General features: G+C 38.9%; 1 protein-coding gene across 3 annotated transcripts in view; it reads left to right on the top strand.

The window, feature by feature from the left end:
- The first annotated feature begins 227 nt into the window (after window positions 1–227).
- Window positions 228–17,860, top strand: part of LOC129720865 (arginine kinase 1) — a 73,078-nt gene continuing 55,445 nt past the window's right edge. The window contains exons 1-2 of one of the 3 annotated variants that reach the window (XM_055672715.1): window positions 228–503; window positions 2,177–2,263. In XM_055672715.1, coding sequence (XP_055528690.1) covers window positions 2,220–2,263 — 44 coding nt within the window. In that variant the 5' untranslated portion in view covers window positions 228–503; window positions 2,177–2,219. Of the gene's footprint in view, window positions 504–705; window positions 731–2,176; window positions 2,264–17,860 lie in introns of those variants that run through there. The other 2 variants (XM_055672726.1, XM_055672727.1) reach the window with 2 other exon arrangements.

Below are 17,860 nucleotides of genomic sequence, written 5' to 3'. Positions count from 1 at the left end.
CACGATACAAGAGAAAACGTCAAAATCAGTGACTCGATCTTGGATACACTACAGCGCCGCTTCTGCGATCCCCGGACCGCACCCTCGCTTTTAGTCCGCATTTTTTCCGCTATCTAGAGAGCGAGAGCGTTTTGATTCCGGAGCAGTGAGCATATTTGTTGCCGACTGAGCGATTTTACCCAAATATTCATTGTCACACGTACAATACACGGGGAGATTCGCGAATTTGATTACTATTACCTGCTAGTTGGTGTGTTCATCGTCGAGGTTGTCTGTCCGTACAAATCTTTAATATTTGGGTGGTGTTTTTCTTTAGCTGCAAGCAAAAGTGGAAAATAAACAAATCATTTCGGTGTCGGTTCGATTGAAATCGAATTTTAAAACGGGGCTCCGTTTCGTGTAAAAATTACAGATATTGCTTTACAGTCGTGCTCAACCAATTATCAAGTGGTGTTCAGTGAGTTCCAGGTTAACATCACATTTGAGGATTTTCTCGAAAAAATGTGAGTATGCGTTTTTTTCTCGCCAGGGACGGGTAAGATTAGAACGTGATTTCTTAGTCACGTAGCAAATATGTCACTGCACAAGTGACGATTCACCCATTTATAGTGTAGTGGACTCTCTTCTCCGGTTTGAACCTGATTACATCACAACACTGAAAGTGCGGCACAGACTGCATCGAAAATAGATATCCGTCAGGAGTGCTTCTTACTGTCATAAGCTCGTGCGGGTTAGTCATCTCCGAAAATGTTACCATTTGTAACTCATTTTTTTACCCGTTTAGCAAAAACATTTCAACATGTGACCTTTCCCAGTAAGGTAAAGCTTCCTAGGGTGCTCCTATGTTTGCTTCAATTTTCTAATTTTTCTAAATGCATTTCGCAACACGGAAAACACGGAAAAGCAACAGTAACAGTGCAGTAGATATATCTTTTCCTAACGGTGAATCGGTGTAGCCCAGTAGCCAAAAATGCCCATTAATTATTGTTATTTGCATTTGATATGAACAGAACGTGAGCAACAAGCATCCTATCAGATGCTGTGTGCACCAACAGCTGAGCAATTGTAGACCGTATAAGATTTTTTTTGGCAAATGAAATCAATAACCTCTAAGGAAAAGTTTTCATAATTGAAAACAACAAAAAATATGAAAAATCACTAAAACGCAGTCAACAAATATCAGGTAGATATAAGGATTCTATCTTCTTCTGGATTTCGAAATTATTTGGTGTCACACACATCAAACGTAACAGAACTACTGCTTTGCCAAGTTATTGTTCAAAACTCTGATTACCTAGCTTTTCTACGAATATATAAAATACCGTTCATCACAGAGAAATCTTTGAATAAACAGCAATCGGAAAAAAAGAACCTGAACTGTCGCCATCTAGGCGCCATTTGGGGCGCTGAAGAAATTGCTCTGCCAAACAGATGCTAACTCCTCAAAATAGGTTTGAGGTGATTGAAAAAGTGTCCTTCTGGGAACTTCAATTGATTGTTACTATAAAGTATTTTGAAGCTCGAATGAAAACCATTTATTCAAAGTCGTCGTATAATGTAAACAGAACATGGTAATACGATAGGTAAACTTCCAGGAATAAAAACACGTCAAGAGATAATTGATTCAATATTTTTGCTTATACGTTATAATTGCTTCTGTCGGGACTATCAATCGATATCGGTTGTACCCGCTCAAATCCTTGGGGAGCTTTGTGAAGATCGCAAAAAAACTACTAGTGCGGGTACTCACACTGGCACTATGCCTAGACTGGGTGACGCCAATATGAGCCCACCCATGTAAAGGACTTGATGCTCGAAGGCAGCGGTACCTTCAGTTGACAGCTATATATTCGACAGAAAACACGTTATGTGCCTTATTTTGATGATTTGTTGATAAAGAAGTTTCTTGCAATGGCAGCGATGGATAAAAAAATCAATATGCAACCAAGATGTGGTGGGTGGAAAGCATTCTCTTGATGTGGTAGTAGGTCAGACACCTAATACTAGTAAACTTTTCGATGCACTTTAGTGGTGCGTGGTGGTGTTTAGTAGTTTCAGTTATGTATTGATATCCGTAACTAACGTTTAACGGAACAAATGTTCTGTTTTGGTGGGATGGTTTAGATATTTGTTACAGTTGGAAAGAATTAATCGTTTTCACTTTGTTTTCTTTCAGAAACTTTTACCTCACTATATACTCAAATCGAAAGTTAGTTACAATGTTCGCACTTTGGTACTTCTCTTTGGCTGTTGACGAAATCAGGTAAGTCGATAGAGATTTTTTCTATTTCTGCTAAACAAAACTCACAACCAACGCTTTTCCATCCAAATGTTGTGAAAATAAATTTGCTAATATCAGAGCTAACGATTCGGTATTTGTATATACTAATAATGATGTTTCGCAGCCAGTTTATTTATAATCAGCTTAAATTGTCAGCGTATAACCAATTATTCCACGAATCAAAAGAGGATCGATCAAATGAGTAATCAGACGCTAAAATATTTTTTCGCTAGAGTTGTTTTTTTCCGCTTGAAAAATGGAGAGGAATGTTAAAATAATATCATAATAGGAGGAGCTTACAAAATTACAACTATCATGTTTACAAGTCAAAGAAGCTAGAAATGACTGCGAAAAATTCGAAATTGTAACTAACAACCTCATTCATCATTTGAAAGACGACTACGCATTAAACAACGAAGCATATTTATTTATTTGTTTTAATGTTGTCTACATTGAAAATATAATAGTTAAGAATAGAGTTCTAGAGGCGCACTATTTTTAACAGAATTTTACTCATCAACTGGCCTAGGTATACCTCATATATAAAGCTACATGTTGCTAATCCTAGCTTTCACAACATCGTAAGCTACTAATCTAAAAAAAACGTACTGACTCAAATTTTTCAAGCTCTGCCGATCGGCTTTTATTTCATTGCGTTCAACAAGAAATGCATACAACTTGTATACAATTTAAAGTCGAACTTGTATGCAGCAGCACCAAATGACTATCCTCCCTCACTATACTGCACTATAGCAGCATACGACATCGGACTTTTCAAACAGTATGTGAAGATGTCATATTTTACCTCAACAATGTTAGTGTGAGGTTCTTTCTAATCTTTCGCAAAAATAACTTCGGCGGGAGGCAGCAGCAAACATTTACTTTGGTTGTGTATCCAAAAAGAATGGCAAAACAAATAAGACGGCTTTCGGTTAGCAGCAGCACAGCACAGTGCATCGATCTGTTGGATGTTTATTCTATATTTGTAAGATAGAAACGCACAATCCCTTGCTTTAACTGCTGCAGCTTGTGGAATCTTTTTCGTTTTACAATGCAGCGTTATTTACGAAAACTTCTGTACGGTAGAAGCATTGAATTTTATGTTTAGCTATGGTTGAAGACCTTCTAGGCTACAGTTGACAAATGATTTTGAGTTTTGTCAAGGTTGCTAACTACGCGCCATAGTTGGATGATAATTTGGCATACAATATTACTTTCTGCTGCTGACAGCAATATGACTTTCATTTTCATTACTAGAATTCCCTTGAGCCTGTGTCAGTTCGATTGAGATGCCTTCTTTACCCAGGTGAGACAATGAATCGATCTGACTGATTTTCGAAAATTCGGTTTAGATTCGTTATTGTTACATCGTTACTTTGAAGCTTTCCGACAAATTAGTCAACTAGATATTGAATATTTTTTTAAATATACATTGATCATATCGGAAGAATACTGTACACAGTTATACAACTTCCAGTAGGGAGCATGACGGAGCTAACGGAGATGCTTAGCGACGTCAAAAAAATTTATCATCTATCATCAATAAATTTATTTCAGATTTTTTTGTTCTAGAAAAATTGTAAGCTTTGAGGTGCACTGTACTGGTAAAGTATCGAATACATCCAATATTTTAATTTTATTGCAATTCAAAGCTGATCTTGTTCTCAGCTGTACAATTCAAATTGATTATAAATATCAACAATCGGGCGATGAAATGATGCACAATAACAACAATATCGTACGCTAGCCTGTTAGGCTAGTAGCGGTCTCTATCAACTAGATTATAGTTGAGAGAATTCGTTTTCGATATTGTTTTTGGCACATTTTGCATGTGTAGGATAAGTACAACGATACACCGTGCCCCAGAAAATTTTCAGCTCGAAAAGATCATGACCTGATCGGGGATCGAACCCGATATCACAACCGAGAGGGAGAGCTAGCCGATCAACATCGCTAACCACAAAGTCACGGGGGCCTTTAAATGATACATTCATTGAAAACTAATGATTCCCTATTGCATCCTTCAAATCCTTTCGAATATTTTATTTGCTATAAAAATAAAATAAACTCTATTCAGCCAGCAGTCCTGCATTCTTGGTTTTGATAGCATAAAATACAATACATAAGTTTCCACTACGTGCGCTAAAGCTTTCAGTATACTCCCATTGAACAAAATATATAATAAAACTACCACATTTAAGCCGTACCAATTTGTTTTAAATAAAAAATAACCTGACTTTGCATGGGCTTATCACGAAGGAAAGAAAAAACAGAGTACGTGACTAAGCCTGCATAGCTAGCGACACACTCACACCTCCTACTGTTAATTAGTGCTCTGGTTCGAGAGAAACGACAAGACATCGCGAATCTCAAGAACCGTCACAGACAAATCAGCTTTGTTAAAATTCAACCAGCAAAACTCTCCTGATAAACCATGCGTTTATCTGTAATGCAATAATTGAAAAAGAGATTTTGACAACTGTCGTCGTTGCTCATCTCATTCCAGTCATATGACGATTGTTCAATGTGAACCTAGGCAGATTGAGACTGGTACTGACGCGACAGTCTAACAATGATGTGTTAGCACTTATCGCTTGGAACCCACGTCATTTGATAGCGGCTTGAACCGCTCCATGCGGCAAGGTGAAACACGTGATGTAAGATGCATCCTATGAGATAAACTGCGACATTCAAGTTGGAAATGAACGAATGAGCAAATCTCCGCGCATTCAATGGGTAACGAATGGCAGCAGTTATCGATACGCATAAATAGCAGACAATCGTAATATTATCATCAGTACAGCGATCGTTAGATTATCGATTATTTTCGCTGTCATTTGTATCAGCGGATAGATATACTATATGTGTGATTATTCCATTAGCTTTATATAACTACATTATCGATAGGATTAGTTGTTTGTTCAATACAATGCTGCCGTAAAGCCTAGTGTGACAGATAAATTATTGGCACTAGTAGAGCGGGGTTGTATGGAACGTAATCAAATTGAATATGCGACAGGTGCGACCTAGACTTTTGATTTGTTTATTTTTACGGGGTTATGAATATTCGTCGCGTGTCAATACTTGCATGTCAAAACAAATGCGCAAAAATCGACAATTTAAGACCTGTGTAAAAGTTCAGTTCTGAATGAAACCGGGCCAGAATGAAAATGTGGTAAAATTTGGATGTATTTGTTTGAAGCACATTGATGTTATTTATTATCACTTTTGCTTTTAGCATCGCAGTTGTCATCTGATATGGTAAAAAGATTTATTGTATTACTTCTTATGTCAATATTGTCAGAGGATTATCATCTCATGCGCGATGAGGTCAGTTCTCAACTTTAGTTTATCTTTGACAAATTTTTATAACCAATGTTTTGCTACTTTTGAGTCAAAATTGTTGCAAACTGAACTGCACTTTTCGGTAGTTTTTCAAGTAAAAAGAAAAAAATCACTCACATTTTCTCTTCTTCTTTCTTTATTCTTTTCTTCTAATCGATTTTTGTCATTATTTTTTTTTTTTACGATGGATGAGATCTGACACAAGCAGCGTTGCCAGGTATCCAGATTTAGCTGGATTATCCAGATTTTTGAACATGTATCCAGGTAGACAGATTTGATGTCCAATCATCCAGATTTTTCATGAATGATCCAGATTTTTTTTTCTCTGCTCCGCAAAAAGGTCATCGCTTCAAATTTGGCGCGAAATTTTGCAATTTTGTCACCTCAAATTTTACGTACCCCAAGACTTTCATCCGCAGAATTTACCTTTCACCCCACGAAATGACTTCCAGATTTTTTATTTGCCTTTTCCAGATTTTAAAAAAAATGACCTGGCAACGCTGGACACAAGCCCGACACTGTTTCAACGGAATAGTTTTTATTAGAAGAACTTTTTTCCCTGAGAGTCCCAATTTTATAATTTTAGGCAACTAAACTGTCTTCTCAAAAACTTTTATGTTTACAAACGCTATCAGAGGTGAATTTTAAGATCTGACGCTTTGTAGTCCAGCAATTTCTGATAAAATCGCTAATTGGCATGTGTCGGATTATTTAAACTTTACTATCTATCTATCTGATCACAAGCACATTTTGTTTGAATGGATACATAAAGACAGCCTAAGGAAACATACTGAGATCAATATACACAACAATTGCGAAAAGAATAACCTTCAAATTGAAGCAGAAATGAAACACTTTCAGAAATGAGCAGGTGATAAATGTTTAACAATGATAGTTGTCCCGCCAAGCATTCGTTATCAAGCAGGAAAGAACCGTTTTTTTTTTCTTCACAAATCATTTATTTGACACGGCACAAATACAATTCAATGTTTAACGGCGCCAATTATATCGGATGACTTAAAATCTATAAGCAAATTTTTTATCCTCGCTGCCGACAACGAGCTGAAATTAAGTCTATCTTAAAACTAGCATGTATTATTCAATCAGTGTTTTGTAGTTGAATGGTCGTCTGATGATCATCGAATAAATATGCAGCATGTATGGATTTGTTCTGCTAAGCCACGATGTCATGAGCTGGGACAGGGGCTTGTAATCCTCGGGTTCTGAGGGTGTTGTGCGGGGTCTAGTTGCTGGTTTTGGTTCGTTGTTGTTGTTCGCTGGTGTTCAAGTTGCCATATGGTGTTCGCCGCTGAGCCAAGATATAAAGAAAGGCCTCGGGTTTTCCTGGCGAGTTCGTGTGGGGTTCAATTGCTGGTTCCAAAATCGAGGTCTACGACGTGTTCTTGCCGTTTTGTTGAATGTGGGTGGAAAGGAATGGGACTAGACTTGGGCATGGATGGATTTCAGGAAAATGTATATAAGGGACATGTAGGGTAGGTCGCGACTCGCCAAGACATCACGAACAGGGACAGCTGGTTCTCTACCCTCGGCCCGAAGGGAAGTTATTAATTTAGACCTGGCGTCACGGTGTACAGGGCATGACCAAACAACGTGCTCTATGTCGTGATAACCTTCACCACAGGCACAGATACCACTTTCCCCGAGCCCAATACGACGGAGATGCGCATCAAATCTATAGTGATTGGACATAAGCCGAGACATCACGCAAATGAAATCTCGACCTACATCCAACCCCTTGAACCACGGATTCGTCGATACCTTGGGTATAATGGAATGTAACCACCTTCCCAGTTCCCCTCTGGTCCAAGAATTTTCCCAACTGATGATCGTATTCTGACGTACAAATGCGAAAAATTCATTAAAAGCAATTGGTCTTTCATAAATTGCACCGTTTGATGCGCCCACCTTAGCCAAAGAGTCCGCTTTCTCATTGCCCGGTATCGAGCAGTGAGAAGGGACCCACGCTAAGGTAATCTGAAACGATTTTTCGGATAAAGCACTCAGATGTTCCCGTATTTTCCCCAGGAAATACGGAGAGTGCTTAACATCTTTCATCGATCGAAGAGCCTCAATAGAACTGAGACTGTCCGTAAAGATGAAATAATGGTCCGTGGGCATTTTTTCGATAATCCCTAGGGTGTACTGAATAGCAGCTAATTCTGCGACGTAAACAGAAGCAGGATTATCGAGCTTATGGGAGACGGTTAAACTGTTATTGAAGACACCGAAGCCAGTGGACCCATCGAGAAGTGGTCCGTCAGTGTAGAACATATTGTTGCAGTTGATGTTTCGATATTTATTGGAAAAAATTTTAGGGGTCTGCTGCACGCATAAATGATCCGGGATTCCACGAGTTTCTTCTATCATGGATGTATCGAAAAACACAGTAGAATCAGAAGTATTTGATAAGTTGACACGATTTGGAATATTCAAAGAAGGGTTAATATTTTGAGACATGTGATTGAAATACAATGTCATAAAACGGGTTTGAGAATTGAGTTCGATTAACCTTTCAAAATTTTCAATCACATGACGGTTCAAGACCTCACATTTGATAAGAATACGAGAAGACAGGCTCCAGAAGCGGTTTTTCAACGGTAGAACTCCGGCTAAGACCTCCAAACTCATCGTATGGGTCGATTGCATGCAACCTAAGGCGATACGCAAACAACGATATTGTATTCGCTCCGGTTTGATCAAATGTGTGTTTGCTGCGGAGCGGAAGCAGAAACACCCGTACTCAATTACAGACAATATCGTTGTTTGGTAAAGCCTTATAAGGTCTCCTGGGTGGGCTCCCCACCATGATCCGGTTATTGTACGAAGAAATTTTACTCTTTGCTGACTTTTCTTCATCAGATACCTAACATGGCAACCCCAGGTGCCCTTAGAGTCGAACCAGACACCAAGATACTTATGCACCAAAACCTGAGAGATCGTTTTACCCATTAATTGTGCTTGGAGCTGAGCAGGTTCATGCTTCCTAGAAAAAAAACTACTATCTCAGTCTTCTCCGGAGAGAATTCGATACCTAGCTGTAGAGCCCAAGCAGACAAATTGTCCAAGGTATCTTGCAATGGTCCTTGCAAATCGGCAGCTTTGGCTCCTGTAACAGAGACCACGCTGTCGTCGGCAAGTTGTCTTATCGTGCATGAATTTGCCAGACATTCGTCGATGTCATTTACATAAAAATTGTAAAGAAGGGGGCTTAAACATGAGCCCTGGGGAAGACCCATGTAGCTAATTCGAAAAGTTGCCAAATCACCATGCGTAAAATGCATGTGCTTTTCGGACAACAAATTGTGCAAAAAATTGTTTAAAATTGAAGAAAATCCTTGTCGGTGAAGTTTACCCGAAAGAATGTCAATAGAAACGGAATCAAAAGCCCCCTTAATGTCCAAGAACGCAGACGCTATTTGTTCTTTGCGAGCATACGCCAGCTGAATATCTGTTGAAAGCAACGCAAGACAATCATTCGTCCCTTTGGCACGGCGGAAGCCAAACTGAGTATCTGATAGCAGACCATTTGATTCGACCCAGTGGTCTAAGCGACGGAGTATCATTTTTTCCATCAATTTCCGGATACAGGATAGCATTGCAATCGGCCTATAAGAGTTGTGATCAGAAGCTGGTTTCCCTGGTTTTTGGATGGCGATCACCTTCACTTGCCTCCAATCCTGCGGTACAATGTTTTGCACCAGGAACTTATTGAACAAGTTCAACAAGCGCCTCTTGGCATTGCCGGGTAGATTCTTCAACAAGTTGAATTTGATTCTATCTAACCCAGGCGCGTTATTGTTACAGGACAGGAGGGCAACTGAAAATTCTGCCATCGTAAAAGGTGATTCTATCGCGTCGTGGCCCGGAGACGTATCGCGAACAAGGTTTTGCTCAAGAACAGAGTCCGGACATACTTTCCTGGCAAAATCAAATATCCACCTACTTGAAGACTCCTCGCTTTCGTTGACCGTTACGCGATTCCGCATTCTTCGGGCTGTGTTCCAAAGAGTGCTCATTGCTGTCTCCCTCGACGTCTCGTTTACGAACCGACGCCAATATCCGCGTTTTTTTTGCCTTAGTCAAGCTTTTAAACTTGGTATCAAGCTCCGAATAACGTTTAAAGTCGTCGGCATCGTCTGTATCCCGGAAGGTCAGATACGCGTCGGATCTTTGCGTGTAGGCATCGGAGCACTCTTTGTCCCACCACGGAGTGGGAGGCGGTTCTTTGATCGTTACGCCAGGGTATTTCTTCGTTTGGGCTTGCAACACGGCGTCGAGAATCAAGCCCGCGAGGAGGTTGTATTCTTCAAGCGGTGGATGATGTTGAATCGAATCGACCGTTTTTTAAATCATTTCCTCGTATAACTTCCAATCGACATTCCGTGTGAGGTCATACGGAATATCAATTGGTCGCATGCGAGTTGAACCGTTAGTAATTGAAATAAAAATAGGCAAATGGTCGCTACCGTGAGGATCGAGGATTACCTTCCATGTGCAAACCAACCGTAGCGACGTCGAACATAAGGATAGATCCAAAGCGCTTGGGCGCGCTGGAGGTTTCGGGATACGTGTCATTTCACCTTTGTTCAAAATAGTCATGTCGAAGTCATCGCAAAGGTTATAGATCAAAGAGGAGCGGTTATCATTGTAAGGGGATTCCCAAGCCACACCATGAGAGTTGAAGTCTCCCAAAATCAAACGTGGCGAGGGAAGAAGTTCTATTAAATCAAAGAGCAGCCGTTGCCCAACCTGTGCTCTGGGAGGAATATATATTGAGGCAATACAAAGCTCTTTACCTTGTATTGTCATTTGACATGCGACAACTTCGATGCCTGGAATCGAGGGGAGGTTAATACGATAGAAAGAATAGCACTTTTTAATCCCTAGAAGTACTCCTCCATATGGGGTGTCTCGATCAAGGCGAATAATATTAAAATCATGGAAGTTAAGATCAATATTTGAAGTAAGCCAAGTTTCACAAAGGGAAAATGCATCGCATTTGTTTTTATTTATCAAAACTTTAAGTGAATCAATTTTTGGTAGAATACTTCTACAATTCCACTGTAAGACAGAGATAGGATCCTTCATATACGCAGATGAATTAGGCATCGAAGGATACAAATGGAACAACTGGGGTTTTAGATGTTCCAGGAAGTGCTTGGAACTCCTTCTGGGACTTTAAATTTGCAAGCCCAGGAGAAGTTTGCTTCGGCTTTTCCGCAGCACTTTTAGATTTGTTCGTATTATTCATTCCATCTTGAGAAACCTTAGGTCCTTTCCTGGGAAGCTTAGGAGAGGAAAGATTTTTCCTCTTTCTAGTCTCCCCAAGACAGGCAAAAGAAGTTCCCTCTAGTGGTTCGTCAGAGTCGGCTTCATCTGAAGACAACAGATCAAAGGGGTTCGATGTTATGGTAGAAGTGGTCACGGTCTTCTTAAGAATCTCAGCGTAAGAACGCTTTGAGCGCTCCTTAAGAGACCGTTTAATTTTATCTCTGCGTTGCATGTACACCGGGCATGCGGAAAGCTCATGCAGATTTTTCCCGCAGTGAATACACTTTTCAGCGTTTACACTGCAAGAATCTTCCGCATGAGTCTCCCCACACTTGCCACACCGTGCCTTATTGCAGAAGTAGGCAGCTGTATGGCCTAACTGCTTGCAATTGGTGCAATTCATAACACGGGGCACATACAAACGCACAGGCAGACGAACCTGGTTGACAGAAACGTGGCTAGGGAGTGCAGATCCGGCAAACGTAACGCGAAACGAGTCTGACGGAGTGTATACTTTTTTACCGGAGACGAGCGACATGGACCGTAATTGCTTAACATCCAATACTTTCGCCTCGGTAGTGGATATTTTGAAGCAGCCGACGCCGCTTCCCAGAATACACTCAACAGTCAGACTCGAATCGGTTATTACACCGTCGATCTCCACGTCTCGTGCAGGTACATACACGCGATACTCACGTGTAAAGAGCTCAGAGCGAGCTATATCGTTGGCCTGATCCAGATCATTGACCACGACACGGAGCTTGTTTGGTCTGACTTTTGCGATTTCGGTCACGGCCTTGGACCCGTTGATCCGTCTGGGTAGAGCCTGGGACGAGGATTGACTAAAGCAGGGACAGAGGGGGGGTGAACAGGAGGGACAGGGTCGGGTGGGTTTGGAGACGGGGGATCGGGGGCTAAGGGATCCACATCCATTGCGCTCAAACTAGCGCAACAGTACAGTGGCAAAGAATCACGTACCTCTTTTTGTTGTCTTCAATAGCACAATCACCGAGTCTTTCGGTGCTGGAACGGGCAGCTTCGCAGCGGCACAGCTATAGCACAATAGCAGGATGACCTTCGGATTATTAGTTTGTCTTTACACCGCACTTCTTTATAGCGAGACAATCACTTAATGCGTCCGTTTTCGTCGAGCGTTCGGGACGGAATGAGGAAAGAACCGTTGTTTCATTGTTCCAAAGCTTGAAGGTCTTCGAAAAAAATCGGACACTTTTTATTAAAGTAAACTGAAGTACGTTTGCATACTGGGCTTTATATAGAATGGCCCTAACTGACTATAGCAATGAAATCGGGAAATCTAAAAGAAGGTCTTGGTTTCAAATGTGTGAATCTATCTTGGCAATCTCAAGCGTAACAACAGAATCTATACTAGTGATCCTCATGTTATTTTGAATCTAATGATGGAAACACATTTTTCAGGTTCTGTTATGCAGACTTACTTTGGGTCTACTAGTACAGAAAGAACTGGATCAGATATTGCGGATAATTTTTTTTACGAAAACCAGGGTGAAAATGCGATAAGATCCTTTGAGCCTCTTAAACCTGCAAGTATAGATGGAATATTTCCAGCATTGCTTCAAAAAGCTGAAGCAATGCCAGTTTAAGGTTGAATAATATTCCATCAGAATGGATATTAGTAAGTGTAATCTTCATACCTAGAACTGGGAAGCGTGATAGGACGCATTTGAAATCTGTCAAGCCCATTAGACAATGAATAAAATGATGAATGATTTCATTCCCTCATTTTACATGCAAATATATATACTAGGGTGGGTTATCGTTATATGGGAAACCCGAAACTTGATAGCAGAAAGCCAGAACCAAATTTTTTTTTGTTCTATTTGGAGCCCCAAACAATCACAAATTTATCGGAAGTTGATTGGTTTTGTCTCCGCTTGGCGTATTGCATATTAAATGTATATGGAGATTTGTATAGAAAAACCAACTTTTTTGCATTTTCCATTCTAAAGAGCTCAAAATGGCTTCAATCATACGTTTTATGACTTCAAATGGTAGGTTTTCTGATACCTAACAACTTGGCTGAAGACACTAAACTAGGGCGTCCCAAAAAAATATCGGAGCTGTTCAAAGTTTAGTATTTCGAAATTTATGTTGCAAATCATTTTTTCTACCAGCACTGCCAGTGTACCGACGTTAGTCAGATTTCCATTAGAAGTAACCTCTGAAACACGTTGTAGATTCTACCTACGTCTAGAATATTGACTCAAATTTGTTTGCTTGATCCAGCTGAGTGTATAAACTCGTTACGACAGGTTTCTTCTGATGGGAATCCTACTGACGCCGGTACATTGGTAATGTTGGTAGAAAACAAGATTTTCTGCATTTAAATCGACATACTCAACTTTGAACAGCTAGAGCTCTTCTTAAGGACATTTTAGCTCTTCAGTGTCTTCTGCAAAGTTGTTAGGCATCTAAAATACTATCCTTTAACATAATGTAGTGCATTATCAGAGCATTATTGAGCTCTCTAGAAAAGTAATAGTGTGTATGGTTTCCCCATACAAATTTGAAATGCAATGCGCCAAGCGGAGACATAACCAATCGACTTTCGGTAAGTTTAGAGTTGTTTGGGGCCCCAAAATACGCAGGTCATGAAATTTGTAAATTCGTTTTAACTAAAGAAGTTGCACTGTGCGCTTTTTTGGATATCGAAGGTCCTTCGATATTGCGCCCTATTTTTCGGTGTCTAGTGCAATGAGGATTCAACATGGGTATTTTTTTTTAATAGGGGGATTTGTTAGTAGCTTAAGTATTTATGATAAATATTAGTAAATAATGAGTATGTGTGTTCAATCACAAATGGTGACTTCTCAACACTGTTAGAAATTTGTAATTTTAATTGTTAGGATTTGTTTGCTTTCGCAATTAGGACTTATCATTCATAGGGATTCAAACCTACTTGTCAAGAGAGGAAAGTAAACTTACAACTAACCTTAATGCTAACTTATTGGCTATAAAGAGAGCTTATCGTAGCAATTGAGGATTGCAACGATTTTTGTCGAAAATTGTTAGTAATTTTATTTGACATAGCTTCTAATGGTTCAACACCAGTAAGTCTATGTAATTCGAGTGTACCAAACCAAGGAGGACGCTTCAAAATCATTTTCAGAATTTTATTCTGAATCCTTTGAAGCGTTTTCTTCCTTGTTGAACAGCAACTTGACCAGATCGGTACAGCATAAAGCATTGCTGGTTTAAAATTTGTTTGTAAATCAAAAGTTTGTTCTTTAAACAAAGTTTAGAATTTCTGTTAATGAGAGGATATAAACATCTCGTATATTTGATGCACTTGGCTTGTATACTCTCGATGTGCTCTTTGAAAATAAGTTTTTTATCGTAAATTAGTCCCAAGTACTTAACCTTGTCGGACCAACTTAAAATAACCCCATTCATCTTGACAACGTGATTATTGTTTGGCTTGAGGAAAGAAGCCCTAGGCTTATGAGGAAAAATTATCATTTGAGTTTTAGAAGCATTGGGAGAGATTTTCCACTTTTGCAAGTAGGAAGAAAAAATATCTAAACTTTTCTGCAATCGACTGCATATGACACGAAGACTTTTTCCTTTTACGGAAATGGTTGTGTCATCGCAGAACAATGACTTTGTGCATCCTGGAGGCAAATCAGGAAGATCTGAAGTGAATATGTTATACAGGACTGGGCCCAAGGCAGAACCTTGAGGCACACCTGCTCTGACAGGAAATCTATCAGATTTTGAATTCTGATAGACAACCTGCAGAGTTCGATCAGTAAGATAATTTTTCAAAATTTTGATTAGGAAAATTGGAAAATTAAAAGTTTGCAATTTCGCAATCAAACCTTTATGCCAAACACTGTCGAATGCTTTTCCTATGTCTAAAAGAGCAGCTCCAGTGGAATAACCTTCAGATTTGTTAGCTCGTATCATATTAGTAACTCTGAGTGATGTTTGATTCGGCGATGAATAACAATTGCAACTCCACCGCCGGAACCCTGAATCCTATCATATCTATGAATCACGTAATTGCGATCATATTTTAATTTGATGTTAGGTGTCAAAAATGTTTCAGTAATAATTGCAATATGCACATTATTTACTGTTAAAAATTAAAAAGCTCATTCTCATTGGCTTTCAATGAGCGAGCATTCCAATTCATTATTTTAATTGTTTTATTTAAAATCATTGCAAAATTTTAAATTAGAAACAATTTCAATTGTAAAATTTGCGCTATTTGAATGGCTTCAAACATTGATTTTGCCTGCAACATGGCGTTAATAAGATCGAACATTGCCTGTTGTTGCAGAAAAGAAAGTTTACCTGCCGTAATAGGCCCCAGGCAGTTGACATTAGAAAAAATATTTTCGGTAGTAATATTAGCTGGGGTAATAGGCGTACATTTATTTTCTAGCGTGTTTTGCTTACCCATATTAACGGTCATTTTCGAACTACCAACATTAGGCGGTAGAATGTTAGAACTACCTGTAACCTGTGCATATTTTAAACGGGTATGCAAAGGAGTAGGTGAACTATGCGTCACTGGTACGCTTGGAGAATTTTGGTTTGAAGCTTGTTTTAATTGGGAAATTGAAACTTTCTATAAGCTTCCCATTTTACACGCACGTTATATAAAGCATGTGCTTTTTCAAAAAAATTTAAGTTATTAACCTCACTGCGGTTAAAATGAATTAAATAGTTTACAAGGGAAATTCCAGTTCGCTGACTGTTTTCGCCTCGTGATTTTTGTTTCATTAGAATTACTTGGGTAGGGGCTATGCCAAGTAATTCTGTTAAAGTAAGTTTGATCTCATCAACGGTTTGATCGTTGGTGAGACCTTTCAAGACAACCTTGAACGGCTTGTCGTTCTTGGTGTCATATGTAAAAAATTTGTACATCTTGTCAGTTAAATACTGGGTCGTGCCCTTTATCGAGTCGGCTAATAAGCGGCATTCACCTCTACGGCCAATTTGATAGGTAACTTTAACGCCAGAAACAAACGTTGAAAGTTCCTTATTGAATATATTAAATTCAGAAGAAATAGTTACCACAATAGGTGGAACTTTCTCCTTTTTTAAAGATTTCACATTTTGTATAGTTTCATTATTAATAACTTCCATTTCACCAGCTTCGTGCTCAAGCAAAATATCAAAAGGATTGTCACTACAGACACTCGAAGTGTCAGAAAGAGATGCCTCTCTTTTCCTCCCGCAGCGATGCGAGGTTCCTTTTTTCGTCCAGCCATTTCAGGTGATACGAAAAAAGTTAAAACAAATGTTAAATTCAAAAGTAGGTAGTCCTGAGAAAGACTGATGGGAAATAATTTTCAGGTAGTCTTTAAAAGACACACTGACAAAACACAAACTTTGAAGCTATAGGCAGTCAAAGACCAGTTCACAAGCAACCGAAAACATGTCTGACCTGTAGGACAGTTCAAGACACACTGAATCTGGGTATTGTTGATTGGCTCCATACTATGCTTATAAAAAGAAACTACTACGGTAAGGGCAAAAAAAGGATGTCCGCAAAGAGATGTTCTTTCGCCCCTTATGTGATCTTTGGTGGTAGACAATCTTCTCAGGAGCTTAAAAGCAGAAGGTTGTGGGCTTTGTGGATGACATAGCTTTTGGTAAGAGGATAGTTTGACGACACAGTTTTGGAAAGAATGCAAGTAAATCTAAAGTATACCCAGAAAGGTGGGGCACAAAATTAATGTTAGCTCCCATGCACTTTTCGTGCTCCTTATGGGTCCTATAACAAATGTGTGACTTTTCAGAGTGATTGGTGGCACTATACTTTTTTTAAGTCTCCATACGATTTTATATGAAAAAATCCACTTTTTCAAAATTTGTTCTCCAGAGATGTCCAGTTGGTTTTTCACATCGATTATCCGTCTGAAACTGACCTACGCTTCGTTAGTGTGATTGCCATGAACCAAAAAGGATACCGATAGAACAAAGCTAGATAAAGCTGTGGTGCATTATTTGTACGCAGATCAAGGTTTCTTGACAGTGACTATTTACAGCACAAAGAGGTTTGGTCTTCCGGAAAGGTGATTGGCTTCATAAACCATATCTTATCTGACTTAAAGCGTGTCGATGCAAGTTCCCGATCACTTCACTATAGTAATAATTGTATTTGCAAGGGGATACGTAAAGTAAACAAAGACATATTACAGAAGTTCACATAGTTTGACAACGTAATTCTAATTCGCTAACAAAAAAAATATAAAAAACTTTATTTTGAAAAAATCTGAGAAATCTTTTATTAACTACTTTTTGATTTTTAATATCTATTTCTAAAAACAATTCCATAAAAGTAATCTTTTGACATCTTTTCTCTATCTCTTGTCTTTATTTAGATATATCGATTATATCGATTTATAAACATAATGTTTCAATACTTCAGCCCATCTTCAAAAATTATGATGGATACATTGTTGAAAAATGAAGTACGCAAAATTGCTTAGTTTAATTAGGCCTACACATCAATAAAGTATTATTGAATTCTGAGAGGGTGCTGCCAACATCTGGATGATTTGAAAAAATCGAAATTCGAAAAACGATAGATTACAAGTAATCTTTTCTCACATGTCAATTGTCGGATTGTCATAACTTTTGTTTACTAAAATGGCGCAAAACTAATCAATTGAATTTCTCAGGATGGAATTTGATTAGCTACTAGTTTGTAAACGAAAAAAACATCATCTCCACAACATAGCACGTTTATTTGTTTACAACATGACACGTTCAATATTTCTGGTAAACCAATGAAAATTAACAAATCATAAGTTTTTAAAGTTTTTGCTCTGTAACTATTCATCAAGCTTGTCGAGAGTTGAAAATTTCAATAATCTTCGATTGAGTCATCTCCATGGAAGACCCGGGACGGAACTTGTTTTTTGAAAATGCTCGTTCTCAGCACTGGAA

The sequence above is a fragment of the Wyeomyia smithii genome, chromosome 2, assembly GCF_029784165.1.
Source record: "Wyeomyia smithii strain HCP4-BCI-WySm-NY-G18 chromosome 2, ASM2978416v1, whole genome shotgun sequence".
NCBI lineage: Eukaryota > Metazoa > Arthropoda > Insecta > Diptera > Culicidae > Wyeomyia > Wyeomyia smithii.
Note: the sequence above shows the minus strand (reverse complement) of the source record. Positions and strands in the feature narration are given on the sequence as shown.